This window comes from Caretta caretta, chromosome 14 (genome assembly GCF_965140235.1).
Source record: "Caretta caretta isolate rCarCar2 chromosome 14, rCarCar1.hap1, whole genome shotgun sequence".
Classification (NCBI taxonomy): Eukaryota; Metazoa; Chordata; order Testudines; family Cheloniidae; genus Caretta; species Caretta caretta.
The window spans coordinates 16,325,377-16,346,289 of record NC_134219.1 but is presented as its reverse complement, the minus strand read 5'-3'; the positions used below and the strand labels follow the sequence as shown (position 1 = coordinate 16,346,289).

At 47.9% G+C, this 20,913-nt stretch overlaps 1 protein-coding gene across 13 annotated transcripts in view; it reads left to right on the top strand.

Moving 5' to 3' along the window:
* The first annotated feature begins 10,345 nt into the window (after positions 1-10,345).
* Positions 10,346-20,913, top strand: part of EXOC7 (exocyst complex component 7) — a 31,922-nt gene continuing 21,354 nt past the window's right edge. For 7 of the 13 annotated variants that reach the window (XM_075119301.1, XM_075119300.1, XM_075119299.1 and 4 more), the window contains exons 1-4: positions 10,347-10,535; positions 16,816-16,881; positions 18,496-18,680; positions 19,467-19,572. In XM_075119301.1, coding sequence (XP_074975402.1) covers positions 10,476-10,535; positions 16,816-16,881; positions 18,496-18,680; positions 19,467-19,572 — 417 coding nt within the window. In that variant the 5' untranslated portion in view covers positions 10,347-10,475. Of the gene's footprint in view, positions 10,536-16,815; positions 16,882-18,495; positions 18,681-19,466; positions 19,573-20,913 lie in introns of all 13 variants that reach the window. The other 6 variants (XM_075119296.1, XM_075119295.1, XM_075119293.1 and 3 more) reach the window with 1 other exon arrangement.

Below are 20,913 nucleotides of genomic sequence, written 5' to 3'. Positions count from 1 at the left end.
GGCGGTTTGGACCCCACTTTGCAGAGCAGTTTATTTTAAAACTGCAGACACTAGGAAAATAAATACCCATCTCTATGGCTGTCTGAAATTTGATTTCCCTGACTGTGGTGCCAAAGTTTGCTTGATCTATAGCTATCAGGGTTGGAAAGATCATCCTGGGCTACCTTTCCTGCGCTCTGGGTCACTGCAGGATGGGGCATAGATCTGCACAGTGACAGACGTGATTCAGCATCTCACCTGACATAAAATCCAGGCAGCACCACGTGGGACCTACATGTGGGATCAGATCCTGCCCTCACTCACACTCATGCAACCGGTGATATCAGACTCTCTCTTCCGAGTCTGGTTGGGAATTTCCTTCCATGGCATTTTGGATCAGAGACCTACAGACCTTTCTTGGTTTGTGCACATGGGATTTGGGGCAGTTATTAGCATCTCATTCTTCTCTTGTATAGGTTGGCTTCTTGGTGGTCCCAGGAACCCTGGCAGAAACCCGGCTCTAAGGAGAAAGGCGAGTGGGGGAGGGGTTATTTCTAGCGTCCCAGATCTCTTCATCTCTGCCTGCTGATGGGATCTGCCTGTGCCCCTGGACCTTGGACAGCATAGCTGGAGGATTCAGAATTGCAGGGGGCCGAACACTAAGTAAACACTGTAAAGCGTAGACTAGTTAATCCTGATAATTCATTTACAAATAGCCATTTAGGGACCACAAGGCAGGCAGCTATCAGTGCAGAAGGAAGGCTTTCCCAGCAGGACCATAATTCCCTGCGCAAATAAAGCCCAGGGGAGGGAGACCACAGCTTGTTCCTGTAATGCACTAATGGGGGTTCATTCTGGGATTTCAGCCTGGGGTCTTCCTCAGGGGCCAGCCAAGAGTATTTTGTCATAGGGAGCTAATCCACATACAGAGCCTCATCCTGCCACTGCTGGAGTTTGCCATTGACTTTAATGAGCACAGGAGCAGGGCCTTGGATGATGGATTTTCAACTTTTCCTGAGGGATCCCATTGCTAACCAGTCACTCAGAACCCACAGTACTGATGGTAACACTCTGGCTAAATAGGTTGTGTTTCCCTCTAGTGGCTGATCCACAAAGAGGATAACCTCCTACTACTACTGCCAAGAAGTCACTCCTCTATCTCTGTAATGGTGACCTGTGCATTTCAGCTGAAGGTCTAGGTTTCTATCTCCACTGGATGACCATGGTGAGGGAACTGTTACACCAATAAATTGTAGAATTTAACTGTCTGGAGCCAGTGTGCCAAACTCTGCTCTCTATTCTACCCTTGCGCAAATGGGAGACAAATAGCTATCGCAAATCCCACACTTAGGGAGCACTGAGGGTCTTCAGTCTGAACCACACTGGAAAGAAAGGTCCCAGCCAAATTTTAAAGAGAAGGAAAGTGAATTCCTTGCAAGTTCTCTGATCACTGCCCATGGCCTCTCTCAGCAGCTTACTTGTCATCAGTTTAAATCCAGGTCAGTAGTGACCAAAACCCACTACCTTCTCAGTCCTATTTGTGTTCCCGTGTCAATGAGTTTGTGGTCTCAGTTATTTTCCCAGGAGAGGAAGGTCCATCACCATCACCACAGGACTGAAGCACAAGATGACACTGATGTGGCAGCTGCACCACCCTCTCGCCCAGAGTTCAGTGGGAAGCTTGCACGGATGCCTATGCTGCTCTGTGCATCACATTCTCCAGGGCTGCCTACCTAGCAAATCTCACCAGCACTCAATTTATTTATATGCTGCACGCGAGACTGAAGAGAAAGTCTGTACAGAGCCTAAGCCTGGGGGAAACTATTTAGCAGGTGAGCCAGCAGCCATTACATATTGAGCTCCTGGACTTTGCAGTTGTTCCCAGGCTAAGGCTGCTCTCTCATTGTCCCATCACGGTGCTGCCTTGGGACACGGCCTCTGTACCTGTCTTTTGTAATTCTGCTCCTCCCTTACATCTGCTCTGTCCTGGGCCTGATGTCTCTTGCTGCTTCTGTCCCTAATTCTTGTCAATGGGGGCCGGTGGGGAGGGGACGCTTGATCCTACCTATGGTATTTGGAGCAGGGAGTGGAGGAGAAGTGGACTTGGCCATCTCTTGGTCCTTTATCCTTTGTCTTCTGTCTGCTTTGGACCAGGCCCTTAGAACCCATGGGTCCGTCTACGCTGGAGCAGGAAGGTGTAATTTCCAGCTCGAGCAGATATACCTGCGCTAGCTCTGATCGCACCAGCACACTACAAGTAGAGTGTAGCTGCTGCGGCACAAGCAGCAGGACAGGCTGGCATCCTGAATACATACCTAGTTTCTTGCATGGGATCGTACTCCGGGCACTAGCCCCTCTCGCCTCTCACTCCACCACAGCTACACTTCTATTTATAACACAGTGGCTTGAACAGAGCTAGCGCAGGTATGTCTCTTCGAGCTGGAAATTACACCTCCAGCTACAGGGTAGACATGCCCTCACTGAGACAGGTCTGAACCCTGAAGTGCTGAGCACCTGCAACTCCCATGTGTGGGGCTCAGCACCTTGAGGAGGTTGTAGGTGCCTGGCCTTGCCTGAATATAGCTTCAAGCTTCCCGTGAGATGTTATAAACAACAATCCCAGAAGGTAATTAACAGGAAGGATGGTTCCCGTCTAACATTTGCACCTCCAAATTCATGGACACACCCCTGCATGCACTCTCTCGCTCCCAGACACACACCTGTATGCTCTCTCTCCCTCTCACACACACACACACACTTATTTTAACCCTGTCTGCAAGTGAAATCTGGATGACCCAATGAAACGGATAATAGACTCTGTGTCTGTGGGTAAGACGGGGCTGGGGGGGGGCGGGAGCATGGGGAGGTGGTAGTTGGTGGCATTGGAGAGGTTGTTCCCACGCGTTCTATCATTCTAGGGCATCAGGAGGTCACGTAGGAAGGGGAGGAGGAATCTGAGGTGGGGGAGTGCTCCCAGTGTGGGACGTCCCTTCAAGCGATAATGAAGGTTTTGTAATTTTATGTTAATCCTGGCTGCTCTGCACTCTGTTCTGTCTCTCCTCTCCCACAGCAAATGCAAAAGCCTTTTGTAGACTTCTCGCTGCTGTAATCTTTCCTCATTGTAACATACTGGGAAACCTGGAATCTCAGCACTCAAAAGGGCATTGTCAAATTTCACATATACCTCTATATTTATCCACACGTGCTCCTCTGCAGTCATAGCATGCTTACATTGCTTTGTGTATAGGACCTACAGGAACTGCATCACTTTTTGTAGAATATTTAATTTTTCAGTAAGACATTTAACCATAGGAAACCATTCACTTCTGGAGCTACGAATACTTGGTTTGTTTTGCCAGATTCTGATCAAAGTTATATCCTTCGCGTAGTAGCCCTTCGGAACGTGAGAGGGAGCACTGGAAATCTGGCTTCCATTCCCAGCTCTCCCACCGAGTTACTGTGCGGCTCTAGGCAAATCACTTCATTGCTCCATGCCTCAGTTTCTCTGTCTGTAAACTGGGCTAGCTAAACTTTCCAGTGAGGTGGAATTCATAAATGTCTGCAAAGTGCCATCAGATCCTTGGATTGAAAATGCTAGAGTCATGCAAAATATGACAATTTTGACCTGCCTCCCTGTGCCTATGACATTTGCTATTGTAACCTACCTTTAAAAGTTGTATCTAAGCTACGGGGCCCTTTAAGTAGCCTGACAGTGGTGACTGTTTTGAATCAGACAGCATGATCTGAGCTACCGAGCCCTGATCTGATCGCAGCATCCCAGGTAGTGACGTTTTCGGCATATCAATTCTATCTTTGTTCAACACACCCTGCAAACAAAATCGTTATTCTTGCACAACGGGTGCCCCTGGCCAAACAATACCGAGGAACAGATTCTCATTCAGAGCCATTTTCTCTGTTTACTTCCTCCTGTTTCCCAACGCTGCTGCTTTGGCTGTGCGTGCGCACGGTCACCTGTCTCACTGCTCTGAAAGTGACACTGGAAAGCTCTGCTCCCTGCACCTCAGTCAAGCAACCACAGAGGCCCCACAGTATTATTATTCAGCTTAATTGGACTAGTCTGCCCCGACTCCTGCAATAACAAGGAGGGCTGCTCTTTCTCTCTCCCCCTCATGCTGCCTGGTGCTAAGGAGGCTTCCCGCACCCAGAATGGAACTGATGACTTGTCATTCTGCTGAAGCCCCCTTGCTGACATCCCCTGGCCAGTGCTGAATCAACGTCTCTCCTACTTTCATTCACTCTGCAGAAAAGTTCCTCTCAAGTCAGTATCAGTTGCTGTACCGGACTGGAAGAGATGCCTGGGGGAGTCCTGTCCCCGCAAAACTGCAGGACAGTTTTCATGGAGACACAAGTAATCTAAATACTGCAGCTTGTTATTGAGAAAATCCTTGGTGGAAAAAGTCATTAGGATGCATCTTGCACTGAAGATGGGAGTGGGTTCTAAGGATGTTCCCAAACTAGAATGCCATGGCTGTTTGACCCACAGATGGACTGGAAATCTTTCCAGAGCAGGCATTTGGTACTTCCTGCTTCCCATTGGCGGCCTAGGATACCTGGGTGGTCATGTAGGGTACTGCTCATACAGGGACCGCACATTCAGCCCCAAAACAGCTACCAGCTCCAGTAGAAGAGGCTGCCAACCCCCTCAGGTCTCTAAGTGGACACAGGGCTGTGCAGAAAGGCCATTGCTGGCTCATTGCCACACACTGATATTTGGATCAAGCCCCTTGACCTCTAGACCACTCTAGGGCACATCCTGCAATGTCCCTCTGGTTACGGAAGATCTGTGGCTTCTCCATGACTCTTAGAGGGGCCAGCATGGGGGCACACAATTTCCGCTGACTCTCCACCCTTGACCTCCCATTCCTACAAGCAACGGCAGTTTCGTTGCTGGGGCACCAGCAAGAATTTGGCCTTTTTAGTGTTTCCTCCTCCTTTAAGATTCAGGAAACATGCAGGCCTTGCTCACCCCTCCCCTCCCATTTCCCCAGAGTTACCGCCCTGCATGTCTCGCCTCTGGAGACAATGGATCCAAAACAGGCATAGTCACTCATAACTGTGTTCCTGGCCTTCCACCTCCCTCCCTTTGGCCAAGCAGGTAGAAGCTTGTGGTCAAGAAGTTTCCCTCTCTTGGGTGGTTTGGCAGGTTGGTCCACGCAAGCGGTTGGAGAACAAAGCTAAAGAGAGGCAGAGAAAAGGGGACAGGCCACTGAAACAGGCGGCCTTTGCTCTTCTGCCTTTTGGAATCCTTGCCTGCCAGTCGGACTCAGCCCTGCCACTGACTGGAGAACAGCAGAAGCCAAATACTCAATGGGGCCTGGAGACTGAACACCCCTCTCAGACCAGGGGGTCCCACAGGGCCAGGAATGTGCAGGTGTTAAAGAAAGGGGGTGCAGTGGGAGTACAGCTCCCATTCCTCATCTGAAAGCTTGCACTGCTGCTGCCCTGCCTTGCCTGTTTTGTGGAGAGAAGAGTTCCTTCTGCAGGTCTATCTGGCTGGCCCCATTCACCAGCTCTAAATCCAGACACAGCACTTAATCTGCCTGTATTTGCTGGGTGCAACAGGGGTTATTGTTGCTTTGCTGGGACCCTTATATTTAACCCCTTAATCTTTTTCTTGGAATTTCTTGCATAGTTTAGGCTGCCTCACCCAATCACATCAACATGTGTTGCCCTTAAATCCCAGGGGGTTCAGTCCTCACGGGCTCTGCAATCCTTGCTCTTCCTGAGGCTGAGTCAGACAACAATTGACAGTAGTTTGTTTTGTGGGGGGGTCACCCCTGCACCAGGGAACAGGACTGAGACTAATTTTACATAGGCCACAGAACAGCCATCGAAGGTGACAGCTTTCAGTCATTATCAGTGTGGGACGGATTGAATCTGGAGGCCTGGAGATAAAATCCCCCGAGCCACCCAGTGTCCCGGCCTTCATATTTTTATTTCAAATTTTTTAAAAATAACTGGTGTTTTTACTAACTCCTTAGCTGTCCCCTCTTGAATGACAGTATGTTTTACCAACACTCTGTGTTTGATCTGAAGTCTTATCTTTGATGTGGCGCTATATCTGTTATTTGTGTTTGGGCTGATGATTTATTGGTGATTTGTGATTATCTGGTTATTGTACGTTTTTTGATTACGCTTGCCTGATTATGTGCCCAATTTATTATTGGCAGGTGCTTCATAGGGGCTTTTTGAAAACAAGATCAGCTCAGAAGCTCCAAACCCTCCATCCCAAACTTGCCAACACAAATTCAATTCCTTCCTACGGTGAAAACAGCAAGCTTGCCTGGTAAGGAGGCCATGAGCAGGGGGCAGGGTCAGCTTCTGAGAAATGGCCTGTGTCGCTCTCTCTGGCATCTGACCCCAGCTTCACCTCTTTCCCTTAATGGGCCGAGTAATTCCATAGGGATTGAGCAGAGCCTTTTCACTGGCCTTTCAAGACAGACATAAAGCTCTGTTCAGAAGATCCTCAAACAACAGGCTGATGTCAAGGGGGCCACAGTCTAGCCAGCACCTCTGGCATCCAAGTCCCTTAGTGGAGGGCAGGGGGGAGGCGGTGGGACAGTGGGAGGGGAGCAAACATACAGTAAGATCATTGCATGGTGCAGAAAAAGGATGGAACTTCGAAAGCTCTCATCAGTAGCCCTTTCAGCTTGCACTTTCCTTTGAATGAGACTGCAAGCTTTGACGTAAAGGATGCTGTTTATGCAGCCAGAGCAGCAGAAGGGCTGTTATTGACGGCAGCCATTTGGGGGGGAAGGAACTGATCTGACATCTTTGTGTTCCCATTAATATCTCAAATATCTGTAGGATAAAGCTTGTCGCAGAAGCAATATGAGGCATCTGAAACGCGGGCACCGAACCAACGCAGGGGGGTCTGGAGAGAGGTTCTTCTCCCTACACACGTAGGACCAAAGTCTCCAAACTAGGAACCTCAGCTGAGCCTGCACACATGGTCACAGCCAGGTAATTTCACAGGCGAAACACACTGTTGTGCACACCCCATTCAATGAAGCTGGCGCACAAACACAGCTGTCTGCCGCAAGATAAGGTGCTCTGTAATACATGCTGAAGTTGTCGCTGAACAAAGACAGCCCCTGGTTACTTTCAGCTCCATCCAAAACACCAGGGTGGGGGAATCAATGTTTGCCAACTGAAGGAAAAAGGCAAGGGGACGTTTCCCTTCTCCCTCAAGATTCTAAGAGGGTTTTACTAGCTGCAAATAAAATAAAAAAGCAAGCAACCCAAAACGACTGGATGGTGTCCCGATGAAAGGGCAACGCCCCATAAACGGCAACATTCTTGGTTGCTGGGAGCAGTGTGAGGGCAGCAAGTGAGTCTGGTGCCAACAGTGTGGCATCATCTGTGCAAATAAATCTAACTACTCTACCCAGCTCCCTGTGGAGCAGAGAAGACGGATGCTGATAGGGGCAAGGTGCCCTTTCTGCTTGGGAGGTAATGCTTTTTAATGGGTGGAGCTGGGAGGAGTTAAATGGAAGTCAGGTTCCATCCTCATCTCTGCAACTGACTTGCTATGTGACTTTGGGCAAGTCACTTAATCTTTCTCTCGCTCAGTTTTTCCTTCAGTAAAATGGGGATAATAATTCCTACCCTCAGGGGACCCGTGATACTCTGTGATTTATTTGTAAAGCATTTTGAGATGCTGTGAAGGGCAAAATATAAACTTTTTATTTTATTACAATTTTGTATTGTCTAGAAGCCTCCCCTAAGTCATAGTCCCATTGTGCTAGATGCTGTATAAACAAATAGTAAATTACAGTCCCTGCTCCAAAGAGCTGTTATTCTGATTTAATAACAGACAACACTTCAGACTTCCTTCTAATCATTAAAATACAGCTCCCTTCCCCAGTAATGGATTCAGGGAAACTGGGTAGTCCATGATGTGCCGATTCATTTATCGGGGACCAAGGTGGGGAAATTCCCCTCTTTATGCTGTGTTTCTAGCTGTTAATGGCTTCCCAGCCAGGTAACATAGTTCCCACTTCCCTGTGTATTAGCATTATTGTTTGCTAAATAGCTTACGACATAATATTTACCTTGATCTGTGGCATTAAGACCTTTCCCTCCACCCCCAAAGGAATGTCTCAAATAAATTACAGTTGGCACATGTTGCACATGAGGGGTGAAGGGTGTTGGAGGATTGGATTGGATTGGACGAGTTGCCTAAAACAATTTCCCTCCTATGGCTGCTCTGGTTAATAGTTGGAAAGTCCTCTCTTGTATTTCTTTGGTTCCTGGCTAGCCCTAGAGACTCTACTGCAGGGGTTCACAAACTTCATTGCACCGTGACCCCCTTCTGGCAACAAAAATTACTACATGACCCCAGGAGCGGGGGGCCAAAGCCTGAGCCCCACTGCCCCAAGGGAGTGGGGGCAAAGCCGAAGCCCAAGGCTTCAGCCCCAGGCATGGGCCTGTAACCTGAGCCCCGCCACCCAGAGCTGAAGCGCTCAGGCTTTGGCCCCAGGTGGTGAAGCTGGGGCTAGGGTTTTGACCCTGGCCACAGCAAGTCTAATACAAGCCTTGGCAACTCCATTAAAACAGGGTCGCGACCCACTTCGGGGTCCGGAGCCACAGTTTGAGAACTTTTTTCAGAGTAACAGCCGTGTTAGTCTGTATCCGCAAAAAGAAAAGGAAATGAGTACTTGTGGCACCTTAGACATTAACAAATTTATTTGAGCATAAGCTTTCGTGAGCTACAGCTCACTTCATCGGATGCTCTACTGTATGACTCCCCCCCTTTTCTCCCCTACTAAGTAGCAAAAGGAGGAAAGCTGGTGCTTGGTGACATCTGGTGGATGTGCTGCATTTTACACCTAATTCTCAGACTTTAATGGTTCTGGGAATTCATTGCATGTTGCTGATCTTTGGTCCCACTGAAATTGCTCTTCTCATTATCTCAGCAACAGTATTTGATGTGTGTTTCTTGTGTGGCTTTCAGTTTGGAAGGCTCAAAAAGAATCAAGATCTGCTGCTAGAGGCCGTGAGATGTTCTCTAGCTGTCCTTATATGTGTACTTTCGCTAGGTTGTTTTACACTGCTCCTCACCATCGTATCTTCTGAGCATCTCTGTATTGGGCAAGCCGCTCGGGGAGCAGAATTATCAAGAGAAGGTGAGTGTGCTGATGTGAACTCCCAAAATGAGAGAGAATGTCTAGGGACTTGCCCTCATCTCCATGTGGAGGGAGTACAGTGTGTAGCCCCCATAAATTGGCATTGTGTGCCTCTGTGGCAGTAGCGAAGCACTGAGGGGGAAATCCTGACCCCTGGCCTCTAACTGCCCATTTTGTAGCTGCAGTACCACAGACACCTCACACACGGTGATATTAATACAGCTTTGCACATTGATGGCGCTTTCCATCCATGTTTTTCAGAGAATTAAAGAGTATTAATGTATCTTTGTGACATGTCTGTGAGGGTGGTATTATACCCACTTTGCAGTAGAGTAAACTGAAGAACAAAGCGAGAGATTGGGTAAACAGAACCAAAAGCAGACCAAGTGACTGCCCCCAAATCAGTAGCAGAACTAGAAAAAGAAACCAGGAGCCCTAACTCCCAGATCCCCGCTATAATCACGAGCCAACATTTCCCCGCCTTACTTTCAACTGGTATTTTAAAAGGAAAGGTTGTCTAATCCTAAAATGTCTTAATAGTCACATAACTGCCCTCCTGAACTGAAGAGAATGTTAATTGTGTAACAGATGTGGACACAATCTTTTAAAAATGGACACTGGCTTTTGGGATCTGTGCAGGATCTTTTGAGCCTGGTCCCCCCACTCCATTACTGTGGGGAAACTGCACTGGAGTAGTGAAACTGGTTTAATGGAGTGGAGAATATATGTGCAGGACACTGATCTACCACACCCCATCATGCTATTAGCAGGAGGGGGAGCTGTATGGTCCAGGGGGTGTAATAACAAATGTGCTGTATTTGAGCTGTAGCTCACGAAAGCTTATGCTCAAATAAATTTGTTAGTCTCTAAGGTGCCACAAGTACTCCTTTCCTTTTTGTATTTAATATGTGCCTCCTAATTCCTTCCCCAGTCATTAATGATACGCCCAGCCCAGCACTAAATATGCCAAGGGAGACCCAGTGCCACTCCCAACATGGTGGTATTTGAACAGTCATTCCCTGCCTGCCACTCTTAATATGGCTCCTATTGGAGGCGCTCATGCGCATTACTGCCAGGGCGGAGCCGCTCCCGTTGAGTCGTCCAGGTGCGCATGCGTACTGATTCCCACCACACTCAAGATGGCTGCCTGTGTACGGACGCCGGCGCATCACCGTCTGCCACCCTCAACATGGCGGTTTGGCGCTGACGGCGGTGGGCGTGAGGCGGAAGTGGGGGCGGGAAGGCTGACAGCGCCGGGCGCGGCAGTGTTGGGGGTGCTTGGCAGGCTGGTGCCCCTTGGCTGTTCCCAGCGGTCCCGCGGCAGCCCCCGCGCCAGGGCGGGGCAGGATGATCCCTCCGGAGGAGGCCTCGGCCCGCAGGAGGGAGATAGAGGACAAGCTCAAGCAGGTAGAGGGGGGCGCTGGGCCGGGCCCGGCCCGGGGAGTCCCAGGCACCCCCACCTCGCTCCCCGGGAAGCCCGCAGGGGCTCGGCTGTCTGTGGGCCACCACACAGCCCCCCCCACCGGGACAGCCCCAGCCCCACCCCGAGACTCCTCCTGACATACCCTCCCCCGATCCTCCACCCCCCAAAACTCCTCGGCCCTGGACTGCTCCAACCCCCGAGAGACACCCCCGGAATAGCCCCCGCCGGGCAGCTCCAACAACCCCACCTCCCCCATACATTTGTTAGTCTCCAGCGTGCCACAGGGACTCCTCGTTGCTTTTCCTTCCTTGCCGTCTGAGATCCTCCCTCCCTAAACAGCTTCATTTCTCCTGGAATTGGCCCCCTCTAAGGGACCCACCCCAGAACTTTCCCCCGTTGTGGGGCTCAGGGGACCCTCCTTGGAGCCAGATTCCTCCCTGGACTGCTCTGCTTCTCTGGAGCTGAGCCTGCCAAATAGACCTCCCTGGAATTGAGACCTCCTTGCTCCCGCAGAGCCAGACTAGACAGCACTACTCCTGTGACACCCCCTCCCTCCAGAGAGACCCTCCCCCACTTTGGGCCTTGGATGCCACCCATGAGAATTGTCCTTTCCCCAGCTGGAGACTAACCTATAGACACCACCCCTGGTGTGATTACAGCACTCCATAGGGTCCGGGGATGCTTCCCTTGCAAAGAGAAGACTCATTTCTTGTGACTTCTTGCATTTCTCTGATCCTGGACAATGACAACTGACCGTTCAGTTTCACTCTTGATCCCCAGCCTTGTTTGCACACACAACTTGCAGCGGTTTAATTAAGATAATTTAAACCAGGGATAATCAATAGGTGGGCCTGGGGCCAATTCCGGACTGCCAGATGCTTTTGAATGAACCACAAACATTTTTTATTTACTTTATTATCATTGGTTTCAGAGTAGCAGCCATGTTAGTCTGTATTCGCGAAAAGAAAAGGAGTACTTGTGGCACCTTAGAGACTAACCAATTTTTACCTTCAGTCCTTTTGGTATGATGTCCATCTGTTTGCATTTCGAAAGGATTGGTTAGTCTCTAAGGTGCCACAAGTACTCCTTTTCTTTTTATTATCATTATTATTGTTTTTCTCTGGAGTCTGGACCTGGACTATACCTTGACCAAGAAATTTGGACTTTGAGAAAAAACAATTGAAATGCCAATAGCCTCAGTTAAACCAGTTTAGTTAAACTGGTGCAACCCCCTGTGTGGGCAGAATTTTATCACTTTAAGACTGGTTTAGCTTGTGTCTGTTGCCTAAATTTACAGGCATAAACTAACTTGATAAGCCATGTCTACACTGCAAACTTTGGTTGACGCAAGTTACGTCAGCCTAAAGCCACCACAGTTAGTATAGCTTTCGTGTGCATGCATACTTGGTTCCTGTGTCATCACTGCACATACTCACCCAAGAGTGCTTGGGTCAATGCAGTGTGGTGCACCGTGGACAGGTGTCCCAGTATGCAAGTTACCATCATCCAGCTTGCTGTCTTTTGTGAAATTGTGGCAGTACATGGTGAGGCAGAAATGAATCATGCAGTGGTGGCCAGGAGCAAGGGGTCAAGTTTCCATAAAGCAACTTTCTCCATCCCATAATGTCATCCTTATCCCATAATTTTCATGCTTTTAAAAAGTCCCACAACCCCGTGCGGCACTTCTCACAGTCCATCATCTCTGACAAAGGCATGGAGCCCATACAGCTCTGTGCTGTTGTCATGAGCATTGCAAACCCAGGATGAACGATCTTCCAAAATTTGCAGAGCTTCAGGAAGAACCACAGCGATGGGGGAATATGACAGTTTGGTGGAGGACAAATTGCTGTGGAACATATTGAACATTAATTCAAAGTTGGCAATGGTGGTCACGAAGCAGCTGCAGACAGTGGAGCACCGCTTCTGAGCCTAAGAAACGAGCACTGACTGGTGGGATTTCATCGTAATGTAGATTGGGATGATGAGCAGTGGCTGCAGGACTTTCGGATCCAAAAGGCCACATTTCTGGATCTGTGCGCTGAGCTTGCCCCTGCTCACCAGCGCAGGGATATCTGAATGAGAGCTACCGTGACAGTGGAGAAGTGGGTGTTGATTGCTCTGCAGCAGCTTGCAATGACAGATTGCTACCAGTCAGTGGGAAATTGTTTTGGATTTGAAAAAATCCACAGTAGGGGCTGTTGTCATGCAAGTGTACACGGCCATTAATCGTCTCCTGCTACTCAGTGTGCAGGACATAGATGGATTTTCAGCAATGGGGTTCCTGAACAGCAGTGGGCAATGGACAGCATGCATTTCCCTATTTTGGCACCAGCTCGCCTTGCCACAGAGTAACTCAACAAAAGCATTATGCAAGCACTGGTGGATCATGAGGGACACTTCACCAACACGTGTTGGCAGGTCAGGGAAGGTGCTTGATGCTCGCATCTTTAAGAACACAGGGCTGTTCAGAAAGCTGCAGGCAGGGACATTCTTTCCTGACTGGCAGATTACCATTGGCAATGTTGAAATGCCAATAGTGATCTTGAGGGACGCAGCCTTCTCCTTGCTCCCCTGGCTCCTGGAGCCATACACCAGCAAAAGATTCAGCTATTGGCACAGCAGGTCTAGAATGACAGTTGAATGTGCTTTTGGTAGATTGAAGGGATGCTGATGTTGTTTACTGACCAGATTGGATCTCAGTGAGAAAAATATCCCAATGGTTGTATCTGCTTGTTTGTCTCCTGTTGTGTGTAGCAAAGAGGGAAATGTTGCCACTGGGGTGGAGATAAACTCTGCAGGCCGCTGTTCTGAGTAGCTAGACATAACTGCAGTTAGAAAAGCTCAGTGCAGAGCTATGTGGGTGAGGTAGGCCTTGTAAGAGCATTTTACCAGTCAGCAACAGTAATGAGGTGTGGTGCCCTGTGCTAATTTGGGGGGCCAGGAAGGCCCCCACTAGTAGGAATTGTGTGATATTTGGTGTACATCTATTATAACGCTATCTGTTAATGCACCTGTTAATTTTGTGGTGCTTGCTGTACATTTATAATGATTACACAGTTTTTGTCAGTGAATCTGTGAGTTCTGTCACTCTGTAGTGTAAGAAGTTGTGGGTGTTTTCATTCAGGCTAGGCATTCTGTAGCATATGTTGTGAACAGATTTTTTTTGCATACCAAAACCACTGCAGAAAAACAATATGCAATAAAAAACAAGTACAATAAATACTTCTGAAATAAATTAATGGAACAGAATTTAACAAGTGGAAAAGAATATTTGTGTCCATTTTGGCTACACATACAGCAACCATGGCTCTCTCAGCTCTGTGTAGGTGAAGCTATAGTTCTCCTTACTGTCCCCCGGTATGGAGATGTGGGGGTAGGGATAAGGCCCCTGAAGTTGAATGTTGAGGGGCGTGTTGGGAGGTGTTAAAATTGAGTTCCCCGTTGGTTGCAAAAGGAGGCAAGATCCTGACTTTTGAACCTGTAGGTCCACAAGAGTCTGCAGCATTTGTGTTTGCTGCCGGAGAAGTCCCATTATTCCTGGTGTACCTGCCTTTCTGATTCCTGCACCTTTCTCCTGTCTGCTCTTTCCTTCTCCCGTACTGTCTGCAATAATCACCCTCCACACTCCCTGTTCACAATCCAGTGCAATCCTGGCTTGCAGGATCTCGCTGAACATGTCCTTCCGTGTCCTCTTCTTTCTCCTCCTTATCATGGTCGGGTGTTCCCAAGTGTTGAGTGGGGACCCCTCAAGGCCACAAAGGGAGCAGCTACACACAAAGCACACAGAGGTGTCATTTGTTTTTATAATCACAACGGAAAGTGGAAGTTAAGACTGAGAACTCCCTCCCCTTGCTCTCCAAATGTTTTAATCAAGACATGCTTATTGACACTTCAGCTTTGGAGCGCCCCCACCCAGAACTGCTGTGTGGTCCTAGCTGTGGGGAGGGGGAAACAAGGAGGAAATTGTTCGGCTACCCGAAGCACTAAAATTTCAGCTCGTTTCCCTGGGTACGAGTGCAGGGCAATGGCACTGAGCACTGGCACTGTTTTCCACTGGCAGCGGTGATTTTAGCTGCTATTTTGCTCCTGAGGGTAGCAAAGGCACAGAGAGCACAGCTGTCCCGAAGCTGCCCATGCCACTAGCCTGTGTACTGCAATGGCGCCTGCCGAAGTCACTGCGGACGAGCGTGGGAAAGCGCCCTACCGCAGAGGAAGAAAGATGGCTGCAATCCCTAGAAACATTAGGAAGAGGATTTCAGAGAACCTCCATGGAAGTTTCATCGAGATCACTCAGCAGGATTCAAGGGACATCCCTGTGTACATGAACAAACTGCTTCTCAGGCCCACTGCTCCCAACCCTAGAGGGGAATGAACAGCAAATTACAACTTGACCTCTATTGTACCACTACCTCTTCTAGTACAAGTAAATTAATGAAAAGTCACGACCTGTGTCCTGCTACACTGGAGTCAGGCACCATCTGTTCATTAAAAGATTTTAGTGGGAAATACATTTACACACCTGAGGTTTCTTCCTGTGAATAGGGCTTGCCCATGCTTGGCTGCCAGGACTGACTAGTCTGCAGTGAAGTCTTAAATGAATCCTGGCTTGCAGTATCGCTGGACCACCAGGTCACCCGTCCCCCATCCTCTTCCTCCTCCTCCTTTGCCGGTCATGGTAGGGGTTTGTGCCTCATGCTCCACTGAGGTATCCACGATGCTCTGCAAGGTGCTGGTGGGTCTCTGCCAAGTATGGCTGCAGCTCATTTTAAAAGCGGCAGGTATACAGCTTGGCACCAGATCAACTGTTGGCCACTCTGTATGCCTGTCTCAGTTCCTTTGCTTTCATGCAGAACTGCTGCTGATCCCTGTCATGTCCGTTTGCCGGCATGCCCAGTGTCCACGGTTCTACAGCTGCTCCATAGTTGTGCCTTTACAGCCTCTTCTCCCCACAATCCCAGAAGATCAGGACATCCTATCTGCTCCAGGCTGGAGTGTGTCAGCAGCGTGTAGCTGGCATGTTCACTTGGGCAGTTGCACACAACAAGGGAGAGCTGCTAGGTGTGCTTGCCAAGCTGAGAGTTCAGGGAAAGGCATTTTGAAAATACGTGGGGGTTTTAAAGCGGGGATTCCGGGTCTCTATGCCCCCTATGCAGTGACGTTCACAATTGTGACTAGAGCAGTCGATGTCGAGCATTGTGGGAAGCTGCTGGAGGACTGTTAGGATCAATATAGGTCATGTGGTGTCTACGCTTGCACTGTCAACCACAGTACATTGACCATGGCTCAATGCCGTTCAGGGAGGTGGTGTTTATTGCTTTGTCGTAATGGGGCGCTTCCATTGGTGGGAGACAAATTTGAATGTAGTCACATGCACAACGAGGTCGATACAAGGTGACTCACATTGGCCTAAATTTGTAGTGTAGACCAGGCGTAAGACAGGTTTAAATTGAATTAAAAGGGTTTGCTACACTGGGTTAATTGATTTTTAAACAAATTAAAACCTATAGTCTAACTCAGGGATCTGAAACTCGGATCACCACGAGGCCACATGAGGACTAGTACATTGGCCCGAGGGCTGCTTCATTGACACCCCCGCTGTCCCTGCCCCCACTCCACCCCTTCCATGAGGCCCCACCCCTTCCCTGCCCCCATTCCAACCCCTTCCCTAAATTCCCGCCCCTGCTCCGCCTCTTCTCTGCCTCCTCCCCTGAGCGTGCAGCTCCCCGTTCCTCCCCCTTCCCTCTTGGAAAGCGCTAAGCGCCACCAAACAGCTGTTTGGTGGTGGGAAGCACCTGGAAGTAGGCAGAGGAGCGGGGATGCGGCTCGCTGGGAGGGAGGGGAGTTTGGTGGCTGCAGGAAATAACTCGGGGCGGGGGGGAGCACGGGGAGCTTGGCGGGCTGCAACAAATAACTCCGTGGGCTGCGTGTTTGAGACCCCTGGTCTAACTGGTGCTACTCTGTATGTAGATTATCAGTTGATTCTCACCCACTAGCACTATTTTGTTGTGTTTAAGTTTGTAACACCAGAGACAAATGTCTAAATCCAGGATACCTCTTTAGTGAAATTAAAAAAATAGTTATATCATGTTAAGTTTTCTGTTCTAATTAAAGGCATGTGTTTTTAAACTCAACCGAAATTACTTGCCATTTTCTTTATCAGGAGTTAGAAATGCACAGAAGTATTTATTCTTTGACCCTTTTGTGTAAGGTTTGAAATTCACCTATCATGCAGAACTATTGAATCCTACTTCATTCCAATGACAGGAAGAAGAAACGCTGTCCTTTATAAGAGAGAGTCTTGAAAAGAGTGATCAGCTCACCAAAAACATGGTAAGTAGAGTCCCGTAAATTAAGTTAAAAGGGTCGGATAGGCTTTGCGGAACTTGTGGGTTCAACAGGTACTTTCTTTAGATTAGACATCTTGAGGAAAGGTTACAGTGTGTATTGGGGCACAAGCTTGTCAGTTCTGGAAACTTGGGTCCAAATGATCCTTCAATCTGATCTGATCTAACCTATCTAGGTTTCTATATGGCTCTCCTCATCTCAGTATTTTAGTACCTCGCAAGTCTATGTCAATAGAAATAAACTCTCTCCAGCTAGCAGGGAAAACAGCTAATGTTCTGTGTGTCAGGGCTCAGGGGTGAAGAGCTATTGGAAAGCTAAGTTGAAGAGATGAGTTTTGCACTTATTTGTAAAAATACAATGTACTTAGAGATCTTTCTGAACTCATCTGGTAGTGAGTTCTGGAGCCTAGGTCCAGTTCCTCTCTGAAAGATCTGTCTCCTAAGCTCATAAGCCTTCCCATGTTGGTTGACAGTTTTGTAGTGTCAGTGGAATGTAGCTGATGTTAGTAATCTTGGTTGTGGAGGGAGAGGTGACTGGTTATCTATCGCATCAGAACAGAGGCCCAGAATTGGATTTGGTATGAATTAGGGAGCCCATGCACAGGGAGAAACCGTTGATGTGCTCATGGGCACATGTGTTGCTTAACAGGTGGGTTGCTGCATTCTGTGCCTAATGAATCCCCACCACCACCACCACTCCTTAATCCTACTTTTGAATGTCAGTAATTGAGTCTGGATTGCTGTAGCGAGATCTGAGTCTGACTGGATGGATTGTATTTTTGTTTGCTGTTGCAAGATGTCCAAAATAACCCTAACATTGTAAACCTCTGTCATGATCTGATGGCAGGAACCTCTGACAGAAGGGGTGATATAAAGGAGGTGAGTTCTTAACATACTTTTCATGCCAGTATCCCCTCTTTCTTGCTAAGTTTTGGCTTCAGCTGCTCTTTGTCCAGGACCTGAACTCAGCTAGGTATTGGGAAAGCTGAGAGATTGTGCTGAACCAAGACAAGACAGAGGTGATCTTGGCGAAAAGCAGGAAGGACTTTGACGAACTTTGTTCCTCCATAACATCCTCTTTTCCTGAGGCCACCTGCCCGCCAATTCAGTAGGTTGCAAACTTGGAGTTTCTTGACAGCCAAATAGCCATGGCAGAGCAGAGCTGTGAACATCAGTCAAATGGCTTCTTCATTGTAAGATTCATTCAAATGTACTCAGTGCAATTGAGCAAAGTATTCGGTAGGTTCTGCTTCAGCCTTTCCCCTGACCTGAGGCACCTACAGTTTGTCTCCTTTTGGATAGGTTTCCCAGGCTGTCAAATAATTTGTGTGATGATTTGAGTGCTATACATATGCTAATTAAACATCACCATATGCTTATGTGGTGGGTAAATATTACTTCCATATACGCATTGGAAAGCTGAAGCATAGGGAGGTTAAGTGACCTGCCCAAGGAGACAAGCAAGCCAGTGGCAGAGCCAGGAATAGAAGCTGGGAGTCAGGATTCCTAAGTACCCTGTTCTAACTACTAGCCCACAATACAGTTGTGTTTTATGTGGAAGGAAATACTCCATGCTGTTTGATCCTTTTTGGGGGTTTAGGTTTCCATCCTCTCCTCCTTTGAGAGCCGTTTGATGAAGCTGGAGAACTCTATCATCCCTGTACATAAGCAGACAGAGAATCTACAACGTCTGCAGGAGAATGTTGAGAAGACCCTGTCCTGTCTGGATCATGTCATTAGTTATTACCATGTGGCTAAGGACACAGAGAAGATCATAAAGGAAGGGTAAGTCAAGTAGTAGGCCCCTACTTTCCTCTGCCGGATCTTTCTCCCATCTCTGTTTTGAATAGGGGCAGTTGATTGGGCAGGTCTCTACAAAAATCTCGTTATTGTTCTTTGTATTTTTATATACCTATGTGCCTACCCCAGAGGAAACTCAGCGTGAACTTTTAGCAAAACCTCTAAGGGTAAAACCCTGCTCTCACATCCACACTGGGGTCCTCTTACATATTCTGCACCCGATCCCTGTGTGGAGTTCCCATCCATTGTGTTCATTCCTTTCTTCCCATTCTCCAAATTTTTCTACAGTGGCACTTTGCTTTCTTGTAGTTGCCTCCATCTTTCCAGCCAACGTGGACTGGATGGGTGTCCTTTTACGGAGCTAGTGATGCTTGCACTTGGGTTGCCCAGAGGGGTTACTGTGGTGCTGTATGAAATGCTCCCATCCCACCAGGAGCTTAGTGTGTTGGTGGGAATAACGAGGAAAGCAATTGCTGGCTTGGGAAGTGAGATCCTGCAGATTGAACCCAGTCTCATAGCACTGTGGTACACTGACCATGGGCTGCTGTGTGGGCTGCCATTTTTGCTTGAATCAGGTCTTTTTAAAGCAAATCTTTCTAAGTCGCCTAGTGATTTGGGGTGGTGGGGGGAGGTGGCGGTGAGTGGAGGCAGTTGTAAAATTCCCTTTAATCTCTGACTGAAGAAAGTGGAGTTGAGGTCTTCACTGGTTTTGTTCCAACCGTTGTTGAGGTTTCTGGTGTCTTTCTCATGCGTGCACTATTTCAATTTCAGCCCTACGGGGAGACTAGAGGAGTATTTGGGCTGCATGGCCAGAATCCAGAAGGCTGTAGAATATTTCCAGGACAACAATCCTGACAGCCCAGAACTGAACCGGGTGGTATGTAATGTGCTTGAAAACCAGGGGTATTGTGTGGGCATCTGCTTCTCTGACATCTGCAGCATATTGGCAAGTAGTGGCAAAGTGAGGTTTGTTTGTAGGAGCATTCTCTTAGGATCCCGATTAGATTTGTTAGCAAGGATAATGCTTTACCTCCTGACTGTTAGCTTTCCTAGTATTCTGTACCAATAAGATCTACAATAGCTGAAAGCATGTACCTTGCATGCACCTAAATTATTTCTTACTCCTAGCAAAGATAGAAAATATCTTTAATCCGCCATCCAGGGTTTGCTACGCTCATTTCCTGGATCATTATGAAACACTGGTAGTGTGAGGTAATGTAGCCCATGGATCCCCAGGATAAGAAACAAATGTTCATGCACTTTGAAAACAGAGAAACTGAGCTTTGCTAACTAGTATAGGTTGGGGTTTGCAAAGGTGCCCAAGGGAGTTAGGTGCTTTTAATTTAATGGGATTTGGATGCCTAACTCCCTTAGGTTTCTAGAAATCCTGGCTATGACAGATTAGTCTCTAGCTCTGGTGATATGAGAGGAGGGATAGGCCAGTGGTTAGGCTGGGATTTGGGAGACTCGGGTTCAGTTCCCTGCTCCACCACAGACTCCATACTGCCCTGCCTCACAGTGAGTTGAGGATAAATACATGAGATTATGAAGCATTCATATACTGCACTAATCGAGGTCATATAAGTACCTAAAATAGATCAAATACTGTATCAACACTTAAATTAATCCCATATGCTCATCGCTATCTTGAATTCTTTCACCACCACCTGTGATCCCTTCTCCGCTCTGTGCCACAACTTAAATTCTGGCATTATTTTAACAGCTGCTGTCACAAGAACAGTTAGAGCTAGGAGGCTTTACTATCTGAAAGCAGCTTGAAATTCCAGCTTTCACATGGTATGAAGCATTAATTGCTAACTAACATTTTGAGATCTCAGCTGCTAAAACTGTCCCAACTGAAGCATTGTGGGGGAAACAAGAAAGGAATCAGAACAATTCGTAAGATCTTACTTTTTTATTTTTTTTCTTTCTAAACTTAGCTTCTGTTAAGCTACCTGGGCTATGGACATTTTGGTGAGGCAGTACTTTCAGAAACAATTATTCCAAGCACTAATGTTGGACCATTGATCGCTTTCCTCCTCTCTTTCAAGACCTCCTATTATAAATACTATTGGCCAGATCTGCTGTTACCCCAGTGGAAACCTGGAGTAATTGCATTGAATTCGATGGATTTGCAGCAGTGTAACTGAGAGCAGAATGTGACCCCATCTTTCCAGATCATTGCAAATGCTTAGAACTCCCTTTGAATATCTATTGC